General features: G+C 39.7%; 1 protein-coding gene across 1 annotated transcript in view; it reads left to right on the top strand.

Annotated features, from left to right (window-relative positions):
- Positions 1 to 19,602, top strand: part of LOC126235164 (G-protein coupled receptor GRL101-like) — a 412,667-nt gene that overhangs the window by 322,727 nt on the left and 70,338 nt on the right. The window contains exon 23 of the mRNA XM_049943896.1: positions 3,751 to 3,842. Within this exon, the coding sequence (XP_049799853.1) occupies positions 3,751 to 3,842 (92 nt within the window). The remainder of the gene's footprint in view (positions 1 to 3,750; positions 3,843 to 19,602) is intronic.

The raw sequence follows: 19,602 nt of genomic DNA, 5'->3' as shown, positions 1-19,602 counted from the left end.
CTGTTTATTGGGAATGGGCATCTTGATAGACCTAGTGTCGGGTTCGAATTCTGGTACACTCGTGTTTAATGATTCTTCCTTTCGTGCTGTTTGATATTTAAAGTGATATCTGAGATCACTTTTAGTCAATGACGGGATGGCATTATCAACAATCCAGTACCAAAGTTCTTGTGATTCGAGACTGGAAGTATAGATACCTCGCTTTTAAAGACCAGAACGGTTTCTAGTTCTCGGAATACGTAGGACTTTCCTCCTTCCGCAACGTTTTGTGGCTCTAATCCTTATCAGTTTTTCTCAGCTGCCCAAGAATTAAAATGGGAATGCACGTCCTTCTCACACGATTATTGTATTTTGGTAACAGGACATGGGATACCACACTGTGAAAGTAACCGTGGGTATGGGTAGTACGCTATAGAGTTGAAGGTTTGTAATTAATTCCCTCGCGGTTGTTTATGTTGTAACGGTATCATAAACATGTTTATTGTAGTTAATTTATACAATTCCCTACTTTCACCAACGTAGAGTGATAAATGCATAAATTGAAAGAGATAAAGCCGACTTAATATATTAAGCAATGTTCAAATGTTGCTTAGAATACATGGCATCGAAAATTAATTATTTGGGACGGAGAGCAGTTAACTCTTTGGCAAATCGGCTAATTTCTATGAAAGGTTATTATGCGAAGGGAAAAAATAGTCAAGAATGCCGTAACGATACTCGACAGCAAAAGACAAAATTTTACCGTAGGATGAATAGAATAATAGAATGGAATGTTCTTATAGTTTCATGAGTTACATACCAAACAACATCAAATTAAAAAGTGAGACATACTCGTATCCCTCATGATACAGTATGTTGAAATACAAGTTCTTGCTAATTCCGAAAGATCACATTGTCGGCTCACAAAAAGGAAACGTTAATAGCGAAGGAAATATTCAACCAACATGTTTAAATAAAACCACTGTTAAAAGTTGTGATATCCGTGTATGCCCATCACACTAGGAATAACAGTCTACAAATAAAGTAATAACATGCAGGTTTACAATACTTGTTTGTGAGCAAAATGGAAGAAACTGAAGTGATTTATAACATCAGATGAAGTTAAATTCATACAGAGAGGACTCTATTAAAAAGTTATTGATCTTAGGCAAGAGACCATCACAACGAAGAAAATTTGAAAGAAGATTCACTCGTGAAAGATAAAATTAAGGAGAGAGACAAGCTACCTGTATGCACAGGTTAGCGTGTAAGGCCTTAATTCACGAGATAGAGAGGTAACCATAAAGTGAATAGAATATTCTCACCAAATTTCGGTAAAGATCCCAGTGTGAGTACATGCTTCAAGTAGTTTGCCACAACTGTCTATGCTTACGTAGGGCTGATTCTTTGGTTAGGTCTCAAAAATAATACGCACTAACCGGTAAAACAGAAACAGACAAACTGTTTATGTAACTACCGGGAGAGAGGTGCGCTGACCGCACACGCCCCTCCTATCCGCATCCTCATCTGAGGATGACACGGAGGTCGGATGGTCCCGATGGACCACTTGTGGCCTGAAGACGGAGTGCTTTACGTACTGACAGGTGGAATGTATACTCTACCTCCATAAAGGTAAATGACGATTACAGCAGCACGAAGTGTACCCAACCGCAGAATTAAAAGACGTACTTTGCACCATAATTAATGAATTCTATGACAGTTAGAAAACAATGAGAAAATTCAAACTAAAATAACTTAATGATAAAAAAGTGGGACAACTGAAACTTATGACGAATGAACGTGCCATACAGCCATTCATTCGTTCGTAAGTCGCATTCAATAAATCCCATAAAACAGGAGAGTATTTAGAGACGCGGAACGAGTGAAAGTGTATGACAACAGGTAAGAGAAATCGCTGCAAGTTATTTACGTAGATAATATGCACAGGCAATACCCACTAATGTCAATTTACTCACACTGTCTCTCATATAGGCCCCCAATCTGAAAAAAGGCACTACTCACTTGATGCTTTTATTCAACACTTGAAACCATTTACGTAACGCCGTGTGCAACACTAGCTCCATTACAAGGTACTGGGATGTCAGCTTGTCTGCTTTCCACATCGTGGAAACGTATTCAGTTACTGGTACTGCCAGGGCTTTTCCTTGGTGGGAGCACTCTCATCCTCATTACACCAACTGAGAAGTGCCGGGCCTAAACTTCGGAAAGCTGACACTGTTGGGAGAGTGGTGTGCTGACCCCGTAGCCCTCAGTACCGTACCAAAATAACGACAGCAGCTGGAGGATGTCACAGGGGCCGGTCGACTACATATTGCTCTCTGGGCTTGATCTGGCGTCACTTTTTGTTTCTACACTACAAGGTGTCAGTTTACTGTTCAGTTATTCTTAACTGGAATCTAAATCCTCGACTTGAAATATTTCGATAAATTGTAGAAGCAGTGGCTAACAGGGCACAGTTTACATTGGTTCTTAATGTCTGAAGATTGTCAGTTATCGCTATGTAGTTGCAGCTGGGAAAATTAGGCGAAAGCCACCACGAACTTATTCTATTATTGTCCAGCAATTAGGTTCCTAGGCTTTAGTATGATAGACGCAGTTCCTTCCAAGATAATATGTTAATCTTTACCTTTCAGTAAGAGGGAGAACTCATTTCTTTACTTTGTTCTTTGTACCAAGAATTTATGCTATCAGTGAAAAAGTGTTTCATTGTAAAATACCTTCAGAGGTACAATGCAACTTAATTTCTTTCTTTTGTTACTAGAATGTTTAGCATAGAAAGCAAATATAAGTGCACTTATATTCTAACTTAAAATTTTGTGACCTAATTCTATTAGATGTAAGAATACATTATATTTAGCGAAATGTCTTTAACTACATGCTGATCTCAAGGATAGCGTTGGATGTTTCACGATGTTACTAATCGCATGGCTATACCTTATTTTAAAGTTTCGTTATTTATTTATTATGTCTCGTAACCTGTAATCCATAATTCTTGCTTTTGATGGATGTATGGAGGACAAGATAGATTTTTGTCTCTCTGAGGCGTCTGCTTTAAGCTCGAGTGGCTACACCGTGTCCAACAAACAGTGGATGTATCATCATCTGTCCGCCAATTACAGTATACTACTTTACCGTGTAATACTTCAGGTTAAAATCAATTGATTTTCATCTGTGGAACTTATTTAATTTTTCATTGTAATTTGATTCATGCGAAAAAATGTTTCAAATCTGCAAAGATTTATGGAGATACATTCAATATTTGACCAGCGATGAGAAATAACTAATTTTTTTTAAAGGAAATTACTCATGTCAAGAACTATGGTAACTAAAAGAAGTCATTGTAAATCTCAACTAGAAAGCTGTAGTAACACATTTACCGATATATCTTCTAACATGATATATGAAATTCCGAGCTTTTAGTTACATATTTTTACTTGCTACACATCATTTTCAGTGCGGAAAATAGAAACAGACGGTTGCAATCTCGAAATTATCCCGCCAGATAGGTTGGCAGCCCGGTTTTAACACAGACAAGCTGTCCGCGACAGATATCGTCAAAACCGCACTGCCTTGTCAAAGCCACGCAACTGGTAAAGATTGCATCCACGTTGCTCTCGATACGACTAATTTTTAAACGAGTCATGTTTCCAGCGTTCATTTCTTTCCATTTCATGATAGTTTAAATCACTGAAAAGTCTGTGACTTACTTTGCTATCATATTAACAATGATTCTGTTTTCCTTCATACAAGAAATTTCTACGGGAGATCCGGTGTTTGCCTAGCCCTGCACATAACTCCAGACAAGCCAAGCGGATGGGAGTACTCCGTATTTGTATTCCTATGTAAGTACACAATTAAAAATTCATGTATTTATGATTAACTAGTTTTACAACATGAAACCAGTAAACGTTTCTTCAACCGTATATTCTACGACTATAAAGAATATTGTAAAGAAATAATGCTCTTACTTGCAGGAAATCAAATGGTGATCATTACCCCGGCTGTTAAGCAAAATTTCTCAAATTTTGGTAATGTTGTCTGTGACTGAGAATCAGCACCGTCCTCGATACACAGAAGTATAATCCCAGTACTGTAGAAAACCTGCATCGAAAAATAGGAGTTATTTGTAGGAATATAAAAAATATTGGAGTCTTGGACAGATCGCCATAAATAATCATTTCACTTTATATGCAACACTTTCGTTTTTCACTTCCTTAGAAGGTTAGTTTTTTCCTTTTTTTTTTTTTTTGGCATTGTAGATACCACAGCTGATATTATGAGTGGAATGGAAAGTATTACATGAAATTTTGACAAGATGTTCGTCACATAATCACGGCTTCATTTCATTCGGAACAAATGCCCATCATCAAAATGAGTATGAGTTGTTACCGAATAGCCACGAATTCACTCTTGGTTTTGATGTGACACGTAACTAAAATGTCTCTTAACGTCAACTTGAGGAATATCTTGTCACGCCTGTTACACATGCTATTTCCGACCCAGTAGCATGCTGGCTGGAGGCTTGTGTGCTACTCAGTGGTGTACATGTTCCGCTTTTAACCCGCCCATGCCTGCCCGGTGGCCAGGCGGGCAGGCCGCCGCGCGTTGTCAACAGAACGGACAGGCTGCGTCACTCCCAGCCAAGCCAAGCAGAACCAGACCCGGGCAGGCTGCGGGAAACTTGCTTGCCTGCCCATATTGCTGCTGAGCTGCGCTACGCAGCCGTTTAGTCTGCGCTCGTCATTCTCGTATTATGAACGTTAGTTAAAAGTTTTATTTTACCTGAGCACCAAAAGACAAACCCGAACATTATATATATATATATTTTTTTTTCGGGTCAAAAAATATTGGGTTTTATTTGTACATTCTTCCTTTACGCGTATATTTCGGGCTTATTGTCTATATAAATAAAAATGAATTGCCAAATGTGTTGACAAGCGTAAAACTCGAGAACGGCTGGACCAATTCGACAATTTTTTTTATTTTTCATTTTTGCTGTGTTCGTAATTCTCAGGACAAGATTTTTATGAAATAAAATTTTTGGAAAATCGACAGAAAAATTGGAAATTTGAGAAAAACTGAAAGAGCGTTTTCATTGTGCCCGCGTGTTTCTATTGCATACAATCTTGATGAAATTTTGCACACTATACCTTGAATCCAAGAGGAAGGTCACAGTCTACATAAAATTTCGTAGGGTGCATGGCAGAGGTTACTTTATCTAACTGAATTCGACAAATTGTAAGTTTTAATTCCGATCTTGATGTAATTTGGCGCACTTGATATTCAAAGCAGGATGAAGGGTGCTGTCTGCTTAAAATTCTGAATGGTGCATGGCGGAGGGTACTTTACTTACACACTTCTACACCAACCTACAGTTTTATTCCGATCTTGAACAAATTTTGCACACCTGACCATCAAGAGGAACATCACTGTCTACATAATATTTCGGACAGTGCATGGAATAGAGTACCTTACAAAAGATTTTGACATCGTTTCCAGGTTACCATGAAAGTTGGCTCATGTACGCATGGTTCCATGGAGAAGGTATTTGAATATTTCCATGTGCATCTTTGTATATATTAAACGAAATGTCTATGACCTTTTTGAAATTTGAGAGATGTCTGACACATTCAAAGTCATCGTGTTTGACAATTTGAACACAGCAAATGTCGTTTAACTGTTGCAAAACATTTTTGGTTGAGCAAACGTGTTATATTGTCTGCAGAAAACCTTGATGTTAAGGAAATGAATTTTCAGACTGAAAATATGATACCTGGCGACTTGATGACGTACAAGTCGGTTTATTCCGTTTCTAACCAAGATTATGTAGTCAACTATCCTACGTAATTTTGAATTTCGCTGGATTTGCCCGCATTACCGCCTCCCAATCTGCAATTAAGTCGGATCGGCAATCATTACGTTGCGAAAGGTAAACCAGCCACGTCTTTGTAATGGAACCCGGCTTGCGGTGAAGAAATTAAAGATCGACGTAATCGAAGCAACAATTTTAAAAGGAAGGTACCAAGGTGAAGACAGTTTGATTCCACGTATCACTATGATTCCGACCGACATGCCATTCGACTTTAAACGGTGATAATTTCCAGTGCAGCGTGCATTTGCCATGTCGATAGATAAATCGCAGGAGCAGTCGTTATATGTTTGTGACATCAATCTTGAAAATCATGTTTTTCACATGGCCAATTGTATGTCGCATATTTCCCTGTTGGGACACCTTCAACATCATTTGTTTACGCAACAGAAAACAAAACTATCAATGCTACGTATCAAAAACTATTACAATAAATGCTACCTAGCAATAAACTTTGACACTTCTTCACTGATCACCACAAAAGTTGACAGATATATATATGAGTTTTCATAGATAGGTGAAGAGGAGATGCACTGAGGTGGCCGAGTCCAACAGAGAGAGGACGAGGAGAAGGATAGAGGGTGGGGGGAGATGGGCCAAGGGATGGGGAGGGGGGGCGCTGAACAGAGAGATAGTGGGAGAGGAATAAATGGATAGAGAGAAAATAGGGAAGGGAAGATGGACTACGAGAGTATGGAATAAATAAATGCCCAGGCAACGCCGGGTTTTCAGCTAGTTGTCAAATATAAAACGATTTCTTCGAGACTTCACAAAATGGTTCAAATGGCTCTGAGCACTATGGGACTCAACTGCTGAGGTCATTAGTCCCCTAGAACTTAGAACGAGTTAAACCTAACTAACCTAAGGACATCACAAACATCCATGCCCGAGGCAGGATTCGAACCTGCGACCGTAGCGGTCTCGCGGTTCCAGACTGCAGCGCCTTTAACCGCACGGCCACTTCGGCCGGCAGACTTCACAATATCTCAATACTGAATATTCTCAATTCGAACCACATTCAGATCACATCTCAAACAGGTTTGTGTAGCAAGCAGAACAATCACTGAAAATGGAGCTCCTTTGTACAGTAAAAGCTACAGATAACTACCAGTGGCGTAGATAACGGGGGAGAGGGGGGCAGGGTTGCCCCCACCCCACCCCACCCCCGAGCATATGAACATAGTGTTTTTTTGTTTTAGTGGAACGCAATGCAGTCTGTGTTGCAGTTTTAAACACTGAAATGGATGGATATTTGTACTAAAGAAGTGAACCTCAAACCCCCAAAAAGAAGATTGGTCCCCTCCCCAGAAGAATAACTGTACTGAAATGAGAACCAAATTAAGATTTTGGAAGTCTGAATTCTTTAACTTTAGTATGCTTCAGCCAAGTATGACACTAGTTATAGAAATATTTAACTACTTTTCCAGGATGTATTTTACTGGTTCTGTGAATTCATTCGAAGTTGGCAAAATCATTCTAAATTGCCAAAATGCATTTTAACTAAATCGAAGCACTTGTTTCGTATCCAGTTCGTCTAAAAACTGTAGTACTGGGAATACAATGGCGACTCTGAGCCATTTTTCGCGGCATCTACGTTTGCGTCATGAGAGTCCACACTTGTAGTCTAGGTCTGCGTCATGAGGGACCATAGTTCGGACCCTCATGATACGGACTTAGACGACGAGTGCGTACTTGCATGATGCAAACCTGAACGACGACTGTAGACCCTCATAACACAGACCTAAACGAAGAGTCTGAACCCTCATGACACAGACGTAGACGCTGTGGAGAGTGGCTCAGAGTGTCCATTATATTCCTACTACAATACATTTGTGGAAAAAGAAACTCTTCATATTAAAAGCATTTGTAGTGTCTAGGTCTTCAGCATCTTGACCCTTCTTGTGGGATTCCCCTTAATATAGAAATACAGGAATAAATTGTAATTTAAACTCATAATGTGTATTGCCTTAATCCACAAATGAATATTTTATTTTGCAGAACACTTTTCAATATAAAATATTTACAAATTTTTCTTCAGTTCCCCTGAAAGTATTATTTAGGCCAAACCAGATACTCCTAAAAATATTTGGCTACTTTTGCAAACACAAGTAACAGAAAATGGTTTACAAACAATAATAAATGTCACGTGGGAGGACTGAAATCAAAAAGTTTAGTCTAAAATAAAAATGAACTGTATGCATTACAAAGCACAAAAAAGAAAACTGCACTCTCAATTACTAAATTTGCACTCAAACTCATAGTTTCCTGTTTTATGTTCTACTGTATTCATAATGTGTCTGCTGATTAGTGTTTGAATTAATTATGACGAGATCGTTAAGTCTGTCTGCATTAAGACGTGATCGTTTTTCGCTAATTGGGTTTCCACCCCAACTAAAAATTCCCTCACTAGAGGCACTAGTGGCTGGTATACTTAATATTTTTCTTACCACACACGCAAGTCGACGAAGACGCTGGGAGTTATTTTTCCACCACTGTAGAATATCTCCCTCGTTCACACAGTGTTCTTGTAAGTATCTGCTAATCATCATATAGGAGAGGAGACTCTTCTGCCCAGTCCTCAAATTTCGCCATTTTGTACAGTCCTGGATTTGTTTCTTGGGTGCTGTGATTGGCACTTGTACTGAAACTATACAGGTTCCAATTAATATTTCCGGAATAATGTGAAGATCCTACTACACATAGTTGAAATTATAATTGTTTTTAGATGATGCTATCATTTATCGTCCAGTAACGTCACCAGAAGATCAAAACTAACAGCAGGACGATTTAAATGAGATATACATATTTGGTGTGAAAATTAGCAGTTGGCAATAAATAATGAAAAGAGCGAGGTTATCCGTGTGTGTACTAAACTAAGTCCGTTAAACGTCGTTTACAAGATCAACCAGTCAAATCTAAAGGCTGTAGATTCTACTTAATACCTCTGATTACAATTACGACCTACTTAAAAAGGAATGGACACACAGAAAATGTTGTAGGCGTTTTAATCACAAAACACTCTTTTGGAGCATTGCTTACGCAGCTGGAGAACCTTTCCTGGTACGATTGATGGAGGAGGTCGAAAGAGTCTAAAGAAGGGCAGTTCGTTTGGTATTATCGTGAAACAGGGGAAAGAGTGCCGCAGAAATTATACAGGAGTTGGGGTAGGAATCATTACAACAATGGCGTTTTTTGACGTGGCGCGATCTATATATGAAATTTCGATCACCAACTTACACCTCCGAATTTGAAGATATATTGTTGAGTCCCATCTACATTGGAAGAAATGATCATCAGAATAAAATACAAAAAAGCAGCGCTCAGACGGAGAGATGTAGGTGTTTTATCCCGCGCGAAATTCGAGAATAGGAGACAAATAAGTTGAAAGTGGTTCCATGAACCCTCAACCAAGCACTTGCGTGTGACTTGCAGAGTACCCAGGTACATGTAGATTAATAATATATGCATTATCTTAGGAGCTTACCTTCAGCACACATCTGTTGTGCTGCTTGGTAAACATCAATTTTTTTCATCCTCGGTTAACTTTCTTAATGTGCGGTAGTTAGGCACCATAAACGTTGCAATTTTATGCAACATACTAACGCACATTTTCTGTTCTAGGAAGGCATCGGGGGCTTGTTTCATAGGTTTCATGTCCTTAAAATACATTCTATCAATATACATATTTCACAAGTGGTTCTATAATATTCAGATGGAATAAAATTACAAACTTCTTCATCGTTATCCTGTACAGTACAGTGAGCTTTTAAGGCATAAGACCACGGTAGAACTAAATGTAGGGTTGGCTCCTTGTCACCCTCTAGATCAACTGTGGCCTCTTTAAACGGTTCAAGAAATGCTATGAGCTGGCCAGTTATATGGTGGTCATAACCCAGCATCTTATCAGAGGCACCTTCGTTATGTAAGACAGCCTTCACTGAATCAATCTGAGAATGGACTGATACAAGCATGCCAAAATAACTATTCCAACGAGTTGAAACCCACTGCTTTAAAGATGAGTTCAGTCTCACACAGAGACCTCTTCTCTTGAAGTAGGAAACCGTAGCCCGCAATGTATTAAGAACGGCTAATATATTTGGAACATTTTCTTTCAAAAACTGTTCGTTTAGAACATGTTTCAAGACTGTGTTTATACTATGAGCCATGCATGGAAGACGCTGACATTATTCGAGAGCTTTGACAATGTTACTGCCCTGGTCTGTGACAAACGTAATTTTGGCAATGTCTTCACGAGAAACACCCATAGTTTCTAAGCGATATTCCAACTCGTTTCGAATATTCGAGCCAGTTTTTGGGCAGTCAGGAAACGCAGAGCACATCAGTACATATTTATTCAAACGCCAGTCTGAATTTATGGAATGCATTGTCACGGACATGTAATGCACCCCATTGTAACTGTCTGTCCATAGATCAATTGTACTGGCACATATACCAGAACGAATCGCATGCACTATATCTGGCAGCATTTTGCTGCGCACTTTATCAGCTAAGGTTTGAACTTTCCTAGCCACTGTCACTCGGGAAGGCATAATATTTTTAATATCAACTGAGCCATATTTTTTAAATATGTCGATCAGTGTCTGCCCTAAATTAAGAAATCCTTCTCCCTCTATACTACTAAATGGTCTCAGGTCCTTAGCACACATTTCGACGCACTTTTCGGCCACTAAATCTTTGTCCTCTTTCAAGATATTTACGGAGTGAGGGGACTGCTTGTCAAATTTGCGCACATGTCGTAACATACTCGAGGTTCCCGAATAAGTACTTAAGAGATTTTTACATAGTTTTCATTGAGACACACCTACCGATTTATTTGAAGCGGCTTCGTAAACACACGAAAACGTTTCCCATGCGGCACTTGTGCTCTGTTTCGTTACCAGCATGTATTTGCCAGTTGTCAATTTTTTTTCAATCTCACGTAAGTTCGATCTGTTCGTTGTGCTGCCCCCACCGTTGCGATAAATGAACTGCGGCCTAACTACCTGGCTACTGTAGTCACGGTAGCTTGATAGCGCAACCTGTTGTCAGGCGCAGCAAGCTGAGCGGGTCCCGTGAAGCTTGGCAGGCCTGCGGGAACCCAGGTAGGCCGCGCTTGCGGGAGCCCAAGTCGGCCGCATTACCCGCTATGCCTCAGTACACGCGCACTCTTGTGTTTACGTCGCGGCAGGCCGACCTGTATGAATGGTTGCAGAGGAGATAGGGGCAAGCAGGCTGCAAGGGGAATTTGTACGCCTCTAGTGCTACTACGCGAGTACACATTCCCACCGCTTTTCAGGTATGCTCCATGGAGCCGGGCAGGGCAGTCAAGGACCCACTCCTTGCTCAAAACATCTGTGGTGCGAATCGCAGTGTGGAGATCTTTCACATCCTACTGGTCCACGTTATTTGGAGCCCTAGTCATAAAAGGCAGACATGCCCACGTAGCCGCGCGCGTTAACGCGACAAGTTACGGGATGAGGTACTAGCCAGCCCCAGATCGAATCAGCCCGCCGAGTTAACGACGAGCGCTCCTTGTGCAGGTCATCCTGAATGAGGCTTTTAGGCGGTTTCCCAAATCGCACCAGGTGAATACCTCAGATACACGCTATCCACACGTTTAGAACATTTTCTCACATTTTCACACAGAATTTACTCTATACGTATACAGACTGGGTACACTTATTCCGTCCCGAGGGAGGGGGAGAAGAGTCGAATAGGAGACTGATGATCTTCGCTAATGGTCTCCTTTAACACCTACACAGAAGCAGCATGAAACGTCTCACAAGAGCATTTACTATTCTCATCAACTACTGATAATCATTCAACATCCATTCAAGACTTATCAAATCAGTCTTGATGACACAACCAGCAGTTCCCTACACTATAATTATAGGCGCTGGAGAGATTTGGATCTCGAGGCTCTGCTTACTTTGAACCTTGAACTGGGTCGTTTACGGACACTTTAGCGTCGATCCGATCTCCACAAACATAAACGAGACGCGTCGCTGAACACCTCGGTTGCCGCTCGGTGTCCCAGTTGACTTTGTCTCGACAACATGCAAGTCTCTGTTGTCTGTGTCGTGGTATTATAGGTAACTATGCGTCATGACTACAATCTCTGTCACATTTCAGCAGTTTACATACGCCTGTTCGTCAGTCAATCTAACAACCCTACAATTTTGTAATCGTTTAGTCCTTCTGAGAGGTCCAGTTTAAACACGCAACCCATTGTGATACAAATTTAGTGTCTAGATTTATAAAAGTAATTAAATTTCCAGGTACATAGTATTCACAGAATTATACATCTTTTTTATGTTAATATCAGTAGCGGCCTCTAATAATTCTCATCGACGTTCTTTAACTTGTAGATTACGGCATTTTTTGGTATCAGATGATAAAAAAATCATACTTTGAAGCAGCATAGAACAGGAAATTGTAACTGAGAGAACATCGTAAGTGCTTTCATGTAGTTACATTAATAAACTTTTTTTCTTTGTATAGGATACTTCATTTCTAACTAAAATATATGTCTTGTTTTGAGAATTATCCCAATAGTCTGTAATTGTGTACGCATGACAGCAAAAACATTTTTATTTGTGGATTAACTTCTATATTGATCTTACAGTGAAAGGAGCTCCACACAATAATGTAATGCAAAACGTAAAATGAACTTTCATGTCGCTCGTGCAACGATCTACTATCGCGCTCAAAAGAGTCCGAGCGACCTGAATTCCGTTCCGCTTGATTTGCATACAGCCCACATAACAGTCTCCCTGCAAATCCTCTAATCCCCCTGCGGTAGAGTCGTTTGACTATACAAATGGGTACCACTTGAGACCACTAGAGAACACTGTTATTTATGGTAATCAGTCTAAATGTAAAGTAACACCACACCATGAAAATACAAGGAAACATATAATCAGAGATGAGACAATCCTTAACGCTTGTAAACTCAACTCTATTACTTTAATGACTTAGAGCCGTCTGGGGCACAGTTGACAATCGTCTTACGCGTTTCGACAGTCCATGATATTCAAAGGCTACAAAATAAACACAAAACTGGTATCAAAAGACAGGAGAATATGTTACATTTCTTAATTGATTAGAGGCATGGTTTAATGAGTAGAAGATGGTTTTCTAGTTTACCAATTTTATGTCAACAATATAATTTTATTCTTTGGTAGCTGTTCGCACTTCTCTCGTGAACGAGAGTGTTGACGAGATAAAGTGTATCTAGGAAACTATTTTATATGATTGACATAACATTGGTAAGCTATAAAACCATATTCCACTCATTACGGTATGTCTCTAATTAATGGAGAAATGTAACATATTTTCACATATTTCAATACTAGTTTTGTATTGCATTTTGTAGCCTGTGAAAATGGCGCAATATCGAAACACGTAAGGCGATTTTGGAAATAATAAAAAGTGTGCTTCAGACATTTGAACGTTATTCGTATTAAAGTGCATCCAAAAGGCCGCTTCGTCTTACGGCATTTTCATGTATATTTCGGCTAAATTTTATGACAATATCTGATGTTTGAAAGGTATTACCACACTCACTACAATCGGAGACAACTAACGCTGACACATAAATCACTTAGTAATTCTAAGGCAACATTAAATATTTTTATGAACAAGAGATATCGAAACAACATTTGGACTCCTAAAGTTCTACGACAATTGGACTATTTCAGCCCTGTAGAAGTTTTTACCACGCCTACTAAATGTCGTTCCTCTTACCATTGATTTTTAATAAACTGCTTGTGAACTAACGAGTTAAAATAACGCTAGTAAGAGCAGAAATAAGTCTATGGAATCTTCAACATTGACAGAGTATCATCACTAAAGTCATTGTACTCATGAATCATGAACAATTATTTGTGCATAAGTTTCAAATTTAAGTGACAAACGGAACTTTTTGTTCTGGATCTGGATTGAAACCAAGCAAGTATAGCTGTTATTAACTAACAAAATTTTATGTGCCTGACCGGAACTCGATCACGGCAACGATCGTCATTGTTAAGTAGGCGTAAACAGACGTGAAATATCGAAATCTTCACCAGTAGAAGTTAGAAAATCTGAAAGGAAACTAAATGACGCTAATTTTCGTCCTGAATCAGTAATTCTATCAACACCCTCATCTCACTGATAGCTAAGCACGAAACTCTTAATAGACAGAACTTTCATTTACGAGTAACTAGTCTGCTCGTGGTTAAAATTGAAGTGCCTTGATGGAAAATTATGTTTCATGGGTTCATACCTAGTAAGTATTCGGATGGTTAACTAAGAAAAATCAGATGTTAGACACAGAATTTCTTCAAATCGTCGAAATCTTTCAATCTGAAATGTGGATACAATTCTTTTTTACCTGATCTTGAGTCGAACCCTGTACCTAACGCTGTTGTTTTCTACCAACGAACAGACGTTAAGCATCAATTGTTTGCTCGCGAGTAGTGATATATTTGAATGACTGAGTGGAAATAACACCAGCATCGTTATTGTTGACAACACATGAACAGACATTGAAAACGAAAATTCTTTTCCGTTGGTAGTTCGTAGTGCACATACAAAGACTTGAAATAAAATAGTGAATACCTTTGTGCTTGACCAGGATTCGGACCAGAGACAGAGAAGAGTTTTTAGCCTTGGAGAACACAACGAAAAGATCAAACTATATATTTCAGAGAGGGTAAAATACTGTGGAATGGGAGATTCGAATTGTAAACGCATTCCAGAACCACCAAAATTTTCAATATCTCAAGTTCAAGTAAAATTTCTAGTGCAAGAAAGGTTGCTGGTGACAGTATCTGCTTTTTGCAACTTCCTCCTTTGTTATGGGCCAACCTAAACCAGCCCTGCCTCAATTGATGGCGAAGGGATATGATGTTTACATTTCGGATTCTGAATTACTGTGCAACCCGATATTATTTCCTTGTCTTTACCAGAGGTGAAGATCTGTTCGTGTGTGTTGAAAATGTCCGCCTGAAGTAGGAATCAAATGGTTCAAATGGCTCTGAGCACTATGGGACTCAACTGCTGTGGTTATCAGTCCCCTAGAACTTAGAACTACTTAAACCTAACTAACCTAAGGACATCACACACATCCATGCCCGAGGCAGGATTCGAACCTGCGACCGTAGCAGTCGCACGGTTCCGGACTGTGCGCCTAGAACCGCGAGACCACCGCGGCCGGCGAAGTAGGAATCGAATCTGTACGTTGTAGCCAGCAAAATAAGATCAATGTGACAAACGACTGCATCCCGCAGTTGGAAAGCATATGACTGCGCTGTAACGGAAGATGCACTTCGCCTAAAAATTTGCCACAACGAAGAAAATCTGACTGTCTATTAACTGGTAAATTACGAGCAAGCTTCTGACATGGAAATTAATTAACGATGGTAACCTTCCATTGCTGATTAACAGAGAATGAGGCAAGCGGCACTGTTCTCGGATGTAAATAACTTTCCGTCTACGGCGAGAGGTGTTGAAACGAGTTAAATATCGATGCCTACGGAATCTAAAAATACGAAACTATCAACCGAAGGCTAAGTTTGTCTTCAAACTAAGGTGTATTTATAAAACGCTATAACTGACGTAGACCTCCTAAACTGAAGTTATAACGTAACAGCTGTGCGTGTTCTACCATATGGCAGCTTTCTGTATGTGTCCACTAATAGAAGTAATCATGTACACTACTGTATTGTTTTTATGCCACATACGCACAGAAATACGATGTATAACTGTCCTCATGTAGCAGTCAAGTAGTAAAATGTGAGATGAAGCGTGAAGCTTAAAATATGTGCTAGAAAATGACCCGTGGTTTATATTGGCTCACTGCTCATGTAATAAACTGATAACAGCCTACGTAGACCATCCATACGTCCACAGCCTACGAAGATCATCTATATTTTCATCCTCAAAATACAATGATGCTCTGTACTCCCAAAAGAATAAAATTTAGAAATATTTGTTTGGTGTAATATTTGACTGAAAACATACGACAGCGAAACAACATGATCCGTATCATTCATTATGTGAATCTAAATTTCACCTCTGAAGTAGGCGACTTCTGAAGCTTTCGAAATAGCTCAGTCCTTTACAAAAAAGAAAAAAATAAGGCTGTCTGCAGCCTCCTCAGTGGCTAAGATAGAACCTATTCATTAGGCGGCACCCTCCGAATTCTACGTCTGGAAATCTGCAATACTGACCACATTGCTAGATGGGGAAGTTAGAAGAGTAAATTTTTTCGTCTGCTATAGCCATCCAATGCCGCGTCTACTAGAGGTCTTGTGGTAAACGGCGCTAAGAAGCGCGTTGATGTCAATTCATTATATTGCATTTCGGCTGTATACTGAAATTATAAGTCTAACGAAAGCAGAACATAGTTCCCCCTTTTCGGAACGTTTTTGATGCTAGTATATTGCAAAATGTTTTCGTGACAGAGAGGCGCCAAACTTCTGAAAGCTTTCGTGCTTCTGAGTACGTTGCCAATAGAGCTACAGCTGCCTAGGCACGCAAGTGTCCGCTGCATGTCGCAGTGACTGCCTGCGAGCGATGGCAATGCTGATTCCCTCCTTTTGGTCAGTACAACACTTTTGATAGTAGAAAAAAGAATATGATATACCGAGTCAAAGTGAAACAGATGTCTTTGATGGAAACACAGACGGGCCTTCTGACTCTGAATTCTGTGACAGAAGCTATGAAGAACATAATCTCATTGAAAGTGACACAGTTGGTATTCTGCTACAATCCATGAGACCTGCTTGGAGATGCCGAGTGTCGGAGGGTGTGGGAACTTAATGCCTGTTACCGCAAATGTTACACAATTTCGACATAGGTATAACAAAGTTACTCGTGTGGAAATGTCTCGTGCAGCGTACGGCCTGAGAATCTTTGTGCCAACAGTATCACAAAATGGAGTTGAATTATACCTTTACCACATCTGTATTACTAGGAAAGTTTGTTGTTGTAAAGTGTTTTTGACAGTTACAGTTGTGAAATGATTGAAGTGTATTACACACTAATCAAAATGCATACCCACAAGGAAAATTTAACACTTCTGACGCAAATACTAATATAAAGGTATGAACAAGCGTATAACTCTGCTACTCCATACGTTTCTCATCTCCAAGTTTACCTGAGTGTGTTCATTGCTTTCATAACTTTTATTTTGGATGATAGTTCCCTAAATGGTGAACAACTCGTAAATTACTGTCATTAATGGTCACTTTAAGTCTTTCCAGAGCCTGGCTTTTGAAGTATTTCCAAATCAGATACTTCTGGTTACTTCACTGTATTGAATCAAGGCTGTGATATGGCTCGGGATGAAGAGCTTTCCTTAAGATTTCTTTACCGAACTTCGTTCTGGCCTTTGGCAGATCGAATAAAGAAAACTAGAAAAGGACTTACAAAACACAACGTATTTCCATCGAGATCCACACCGATATGCAAATTCATCAGCGTACTCGAAGCGGAGAACATTACCGCTAAGCCACCAACACACTGGTGCAGAGTAGCTTCTCAGGTAGATTTCTCAGATTATTGGGCAGAGATTATAAGAAAGAGTTATGAGAGAAAAGGGGTTGGTAGTAGGAACTTGAGGAGATTACGACTGACTGAGCTCTACAATAAATATCAGTCATTACTAGAGAACACTCTGTTCAAGAATAACCAGAGGAGGAGATACACTCGAAAAAAGCAGGAAAATATAGCAATATTCTAGTTAGATTACATCATGGTCAGGCTGGGATTCCGAAACGAGATATTGGATTGTAAGGCGTACCCATGGGCGAATAAAGACGCAGATCACAATTTAGTAATCATAAATAGTAGGCTCAAGTTAAGAGAAAAGCCAATAACAATAAATGCGTCAAGAATTGAGTTACGGAAGTACTAAGCCTGAAGTTCTTTAAGGCTGTAGATACTGCGATAAGAAATACCTCTGAGTAGTCTTAATGGTCGACTGCACACCGATCAGCGCAGCTCCACGAAACGGCATCAAGAAGGAGATGACCCTCGCGCCAGTGGAAAGAGCGGTCGGCGCCACACTTCCAGGAAGACCGAATTCAGTGCCCCCTGTCAACGATGATATAACTAGCTGCCCATCGCTGGCCGGCCCAGTTCTGTCGCAGACTTTCTTCGAGAGCATCAGTACTGAGTAACGGGAAGATGATACACGGCCTGCGTTCTGCGAGTGGTAATAGAGGATAAAGTATTTTCCAGCAGGAAGCACAGGCAGGCACTTCATAAAGATAAGTTATGTTTATTTTCTTATTAGAAACAAAGTGTTCTAATTAAAAAGTGTGCTGTACAGATGATTTTGGATTCCCGCCATTGGACATCGCTGCTCTTCTCCTCTGTTTGTGTCAATGCTGACTGCCACAATAGCCGACGCAACAGTTTCAGTTGGAAATTCAGTTGAAGGCGAATGGACATCTCTAAAAAAGGCAGCCACTGTAACTGGATAGAAGGAAGGTAACTGCGAAGATACTAGGGGTAACAAAAGTAGTACTTCAGCTGACCGGCGAAAGAATAAAGTTCAAAAATGTGCAGGGAAATTCAAGATTGCAGAAATAAAAGTCTCTTAGTAACGAAATAAACAGAAAGTGCACGGAAGCTAAGTCGAAATAGCTGCAGGAAATGTGTGAAGAAATAGATAGAAAGAATGATGTCGGAAAGATTGACTCAGTATATAGTAAAATCAAAACAACTTCCGTGAAACTAAAAGCAAGGGCGGTAACATTAAGCGTTTAATTGAAATTGAACTGTTAAATGCAGAGGAGAGAGCGGATATGTGGAAAGCATACATTTAAAGCGTCTGTAAGGGGGGGGGGGGGGTACATGTCTCATGATGTGATAGAAGAGCAGAAGGGATAAATAACATTCCATCGAAATCATTGTGGGAAGTGACAAAAAAACGAGTGTTCACGTCGGTATGTAGAATGTATGAGACTGGCGATATACCATCTGACTTTCGGAGAAACATCATCCACACAGTCCCGAAGATATGAAGTGTCGACAAGTGCGATAACTTCCCGACAATCAGCTTAACAGCTCATGCATACAAGAATAATATACAAAAGAATGAAAAGAAAACTGAGCATTCCTTAGATGATGATCAATGTGTCTTTAGAAAAGGTAAAGGCAGCAGAGAGGCAGTTCTGACGTGGCGGTTGATAATGAAAGCAAGACTAAATAAAAATGAAGATACGTTCACAGCATCTGTCGACCTGGAAAACCGTTCGACAATGTAAAATGGTGTAAAATGTTCTAAATTCTGAAAGAAAAAGGATAAGCTATAGCGAGAGACGTTTAATGTACAATATGTATAACAAACAAGGTGCAACAATTGGGCTTGAAGACCAAGAACGAAGCGCTTAGATTAGAAAGTGTGTAAGGTACGGACATAGTCTTTTGCCACTGCTATTTAGTGTACAAACTGAAGAAGCAAAAACGAAAATAAAGAACCGGTTTAAGAGTGAGACAAAAATTGAGGGTAAACGGCTATAAATTATGAGATTCGTTGATGACATTGCTATCATCATTGAAAGTGAAGAAGAACTACACAATCTGCTGATAGGAAGAAACGATGTAATGAGTAGCGAACATGGATTGACAGTAAATCGAAGAAGAAGTAATGAGAATTAGTAGAAATGAGAAACGCGAGAAACTTAATAGCGGATTTGACAGTCACGAAGTAGACGATGTTAAGGAATTCTGCTACCTAG

Source organism: Schistocerca nitens, chromosome 2 (assembly GCF_023898315.1).
Source record: "Schistocerca nitens isolate TAMUIC-IGC-003100 chromosome 2, iqSchNite1.1, whole genome shotgun sequence".
Taxonomy (NCBI): Eukaryota; Metazoa; Arthropoda; class Insecta; order Orthoptera; family Acrididae; genus Schistocerca; species Schistocerca nitens.
Note: the sequence above shows the minus strand (reverse complement) of the source record. Positions and strands in the feature narration are given on the sequence as shown.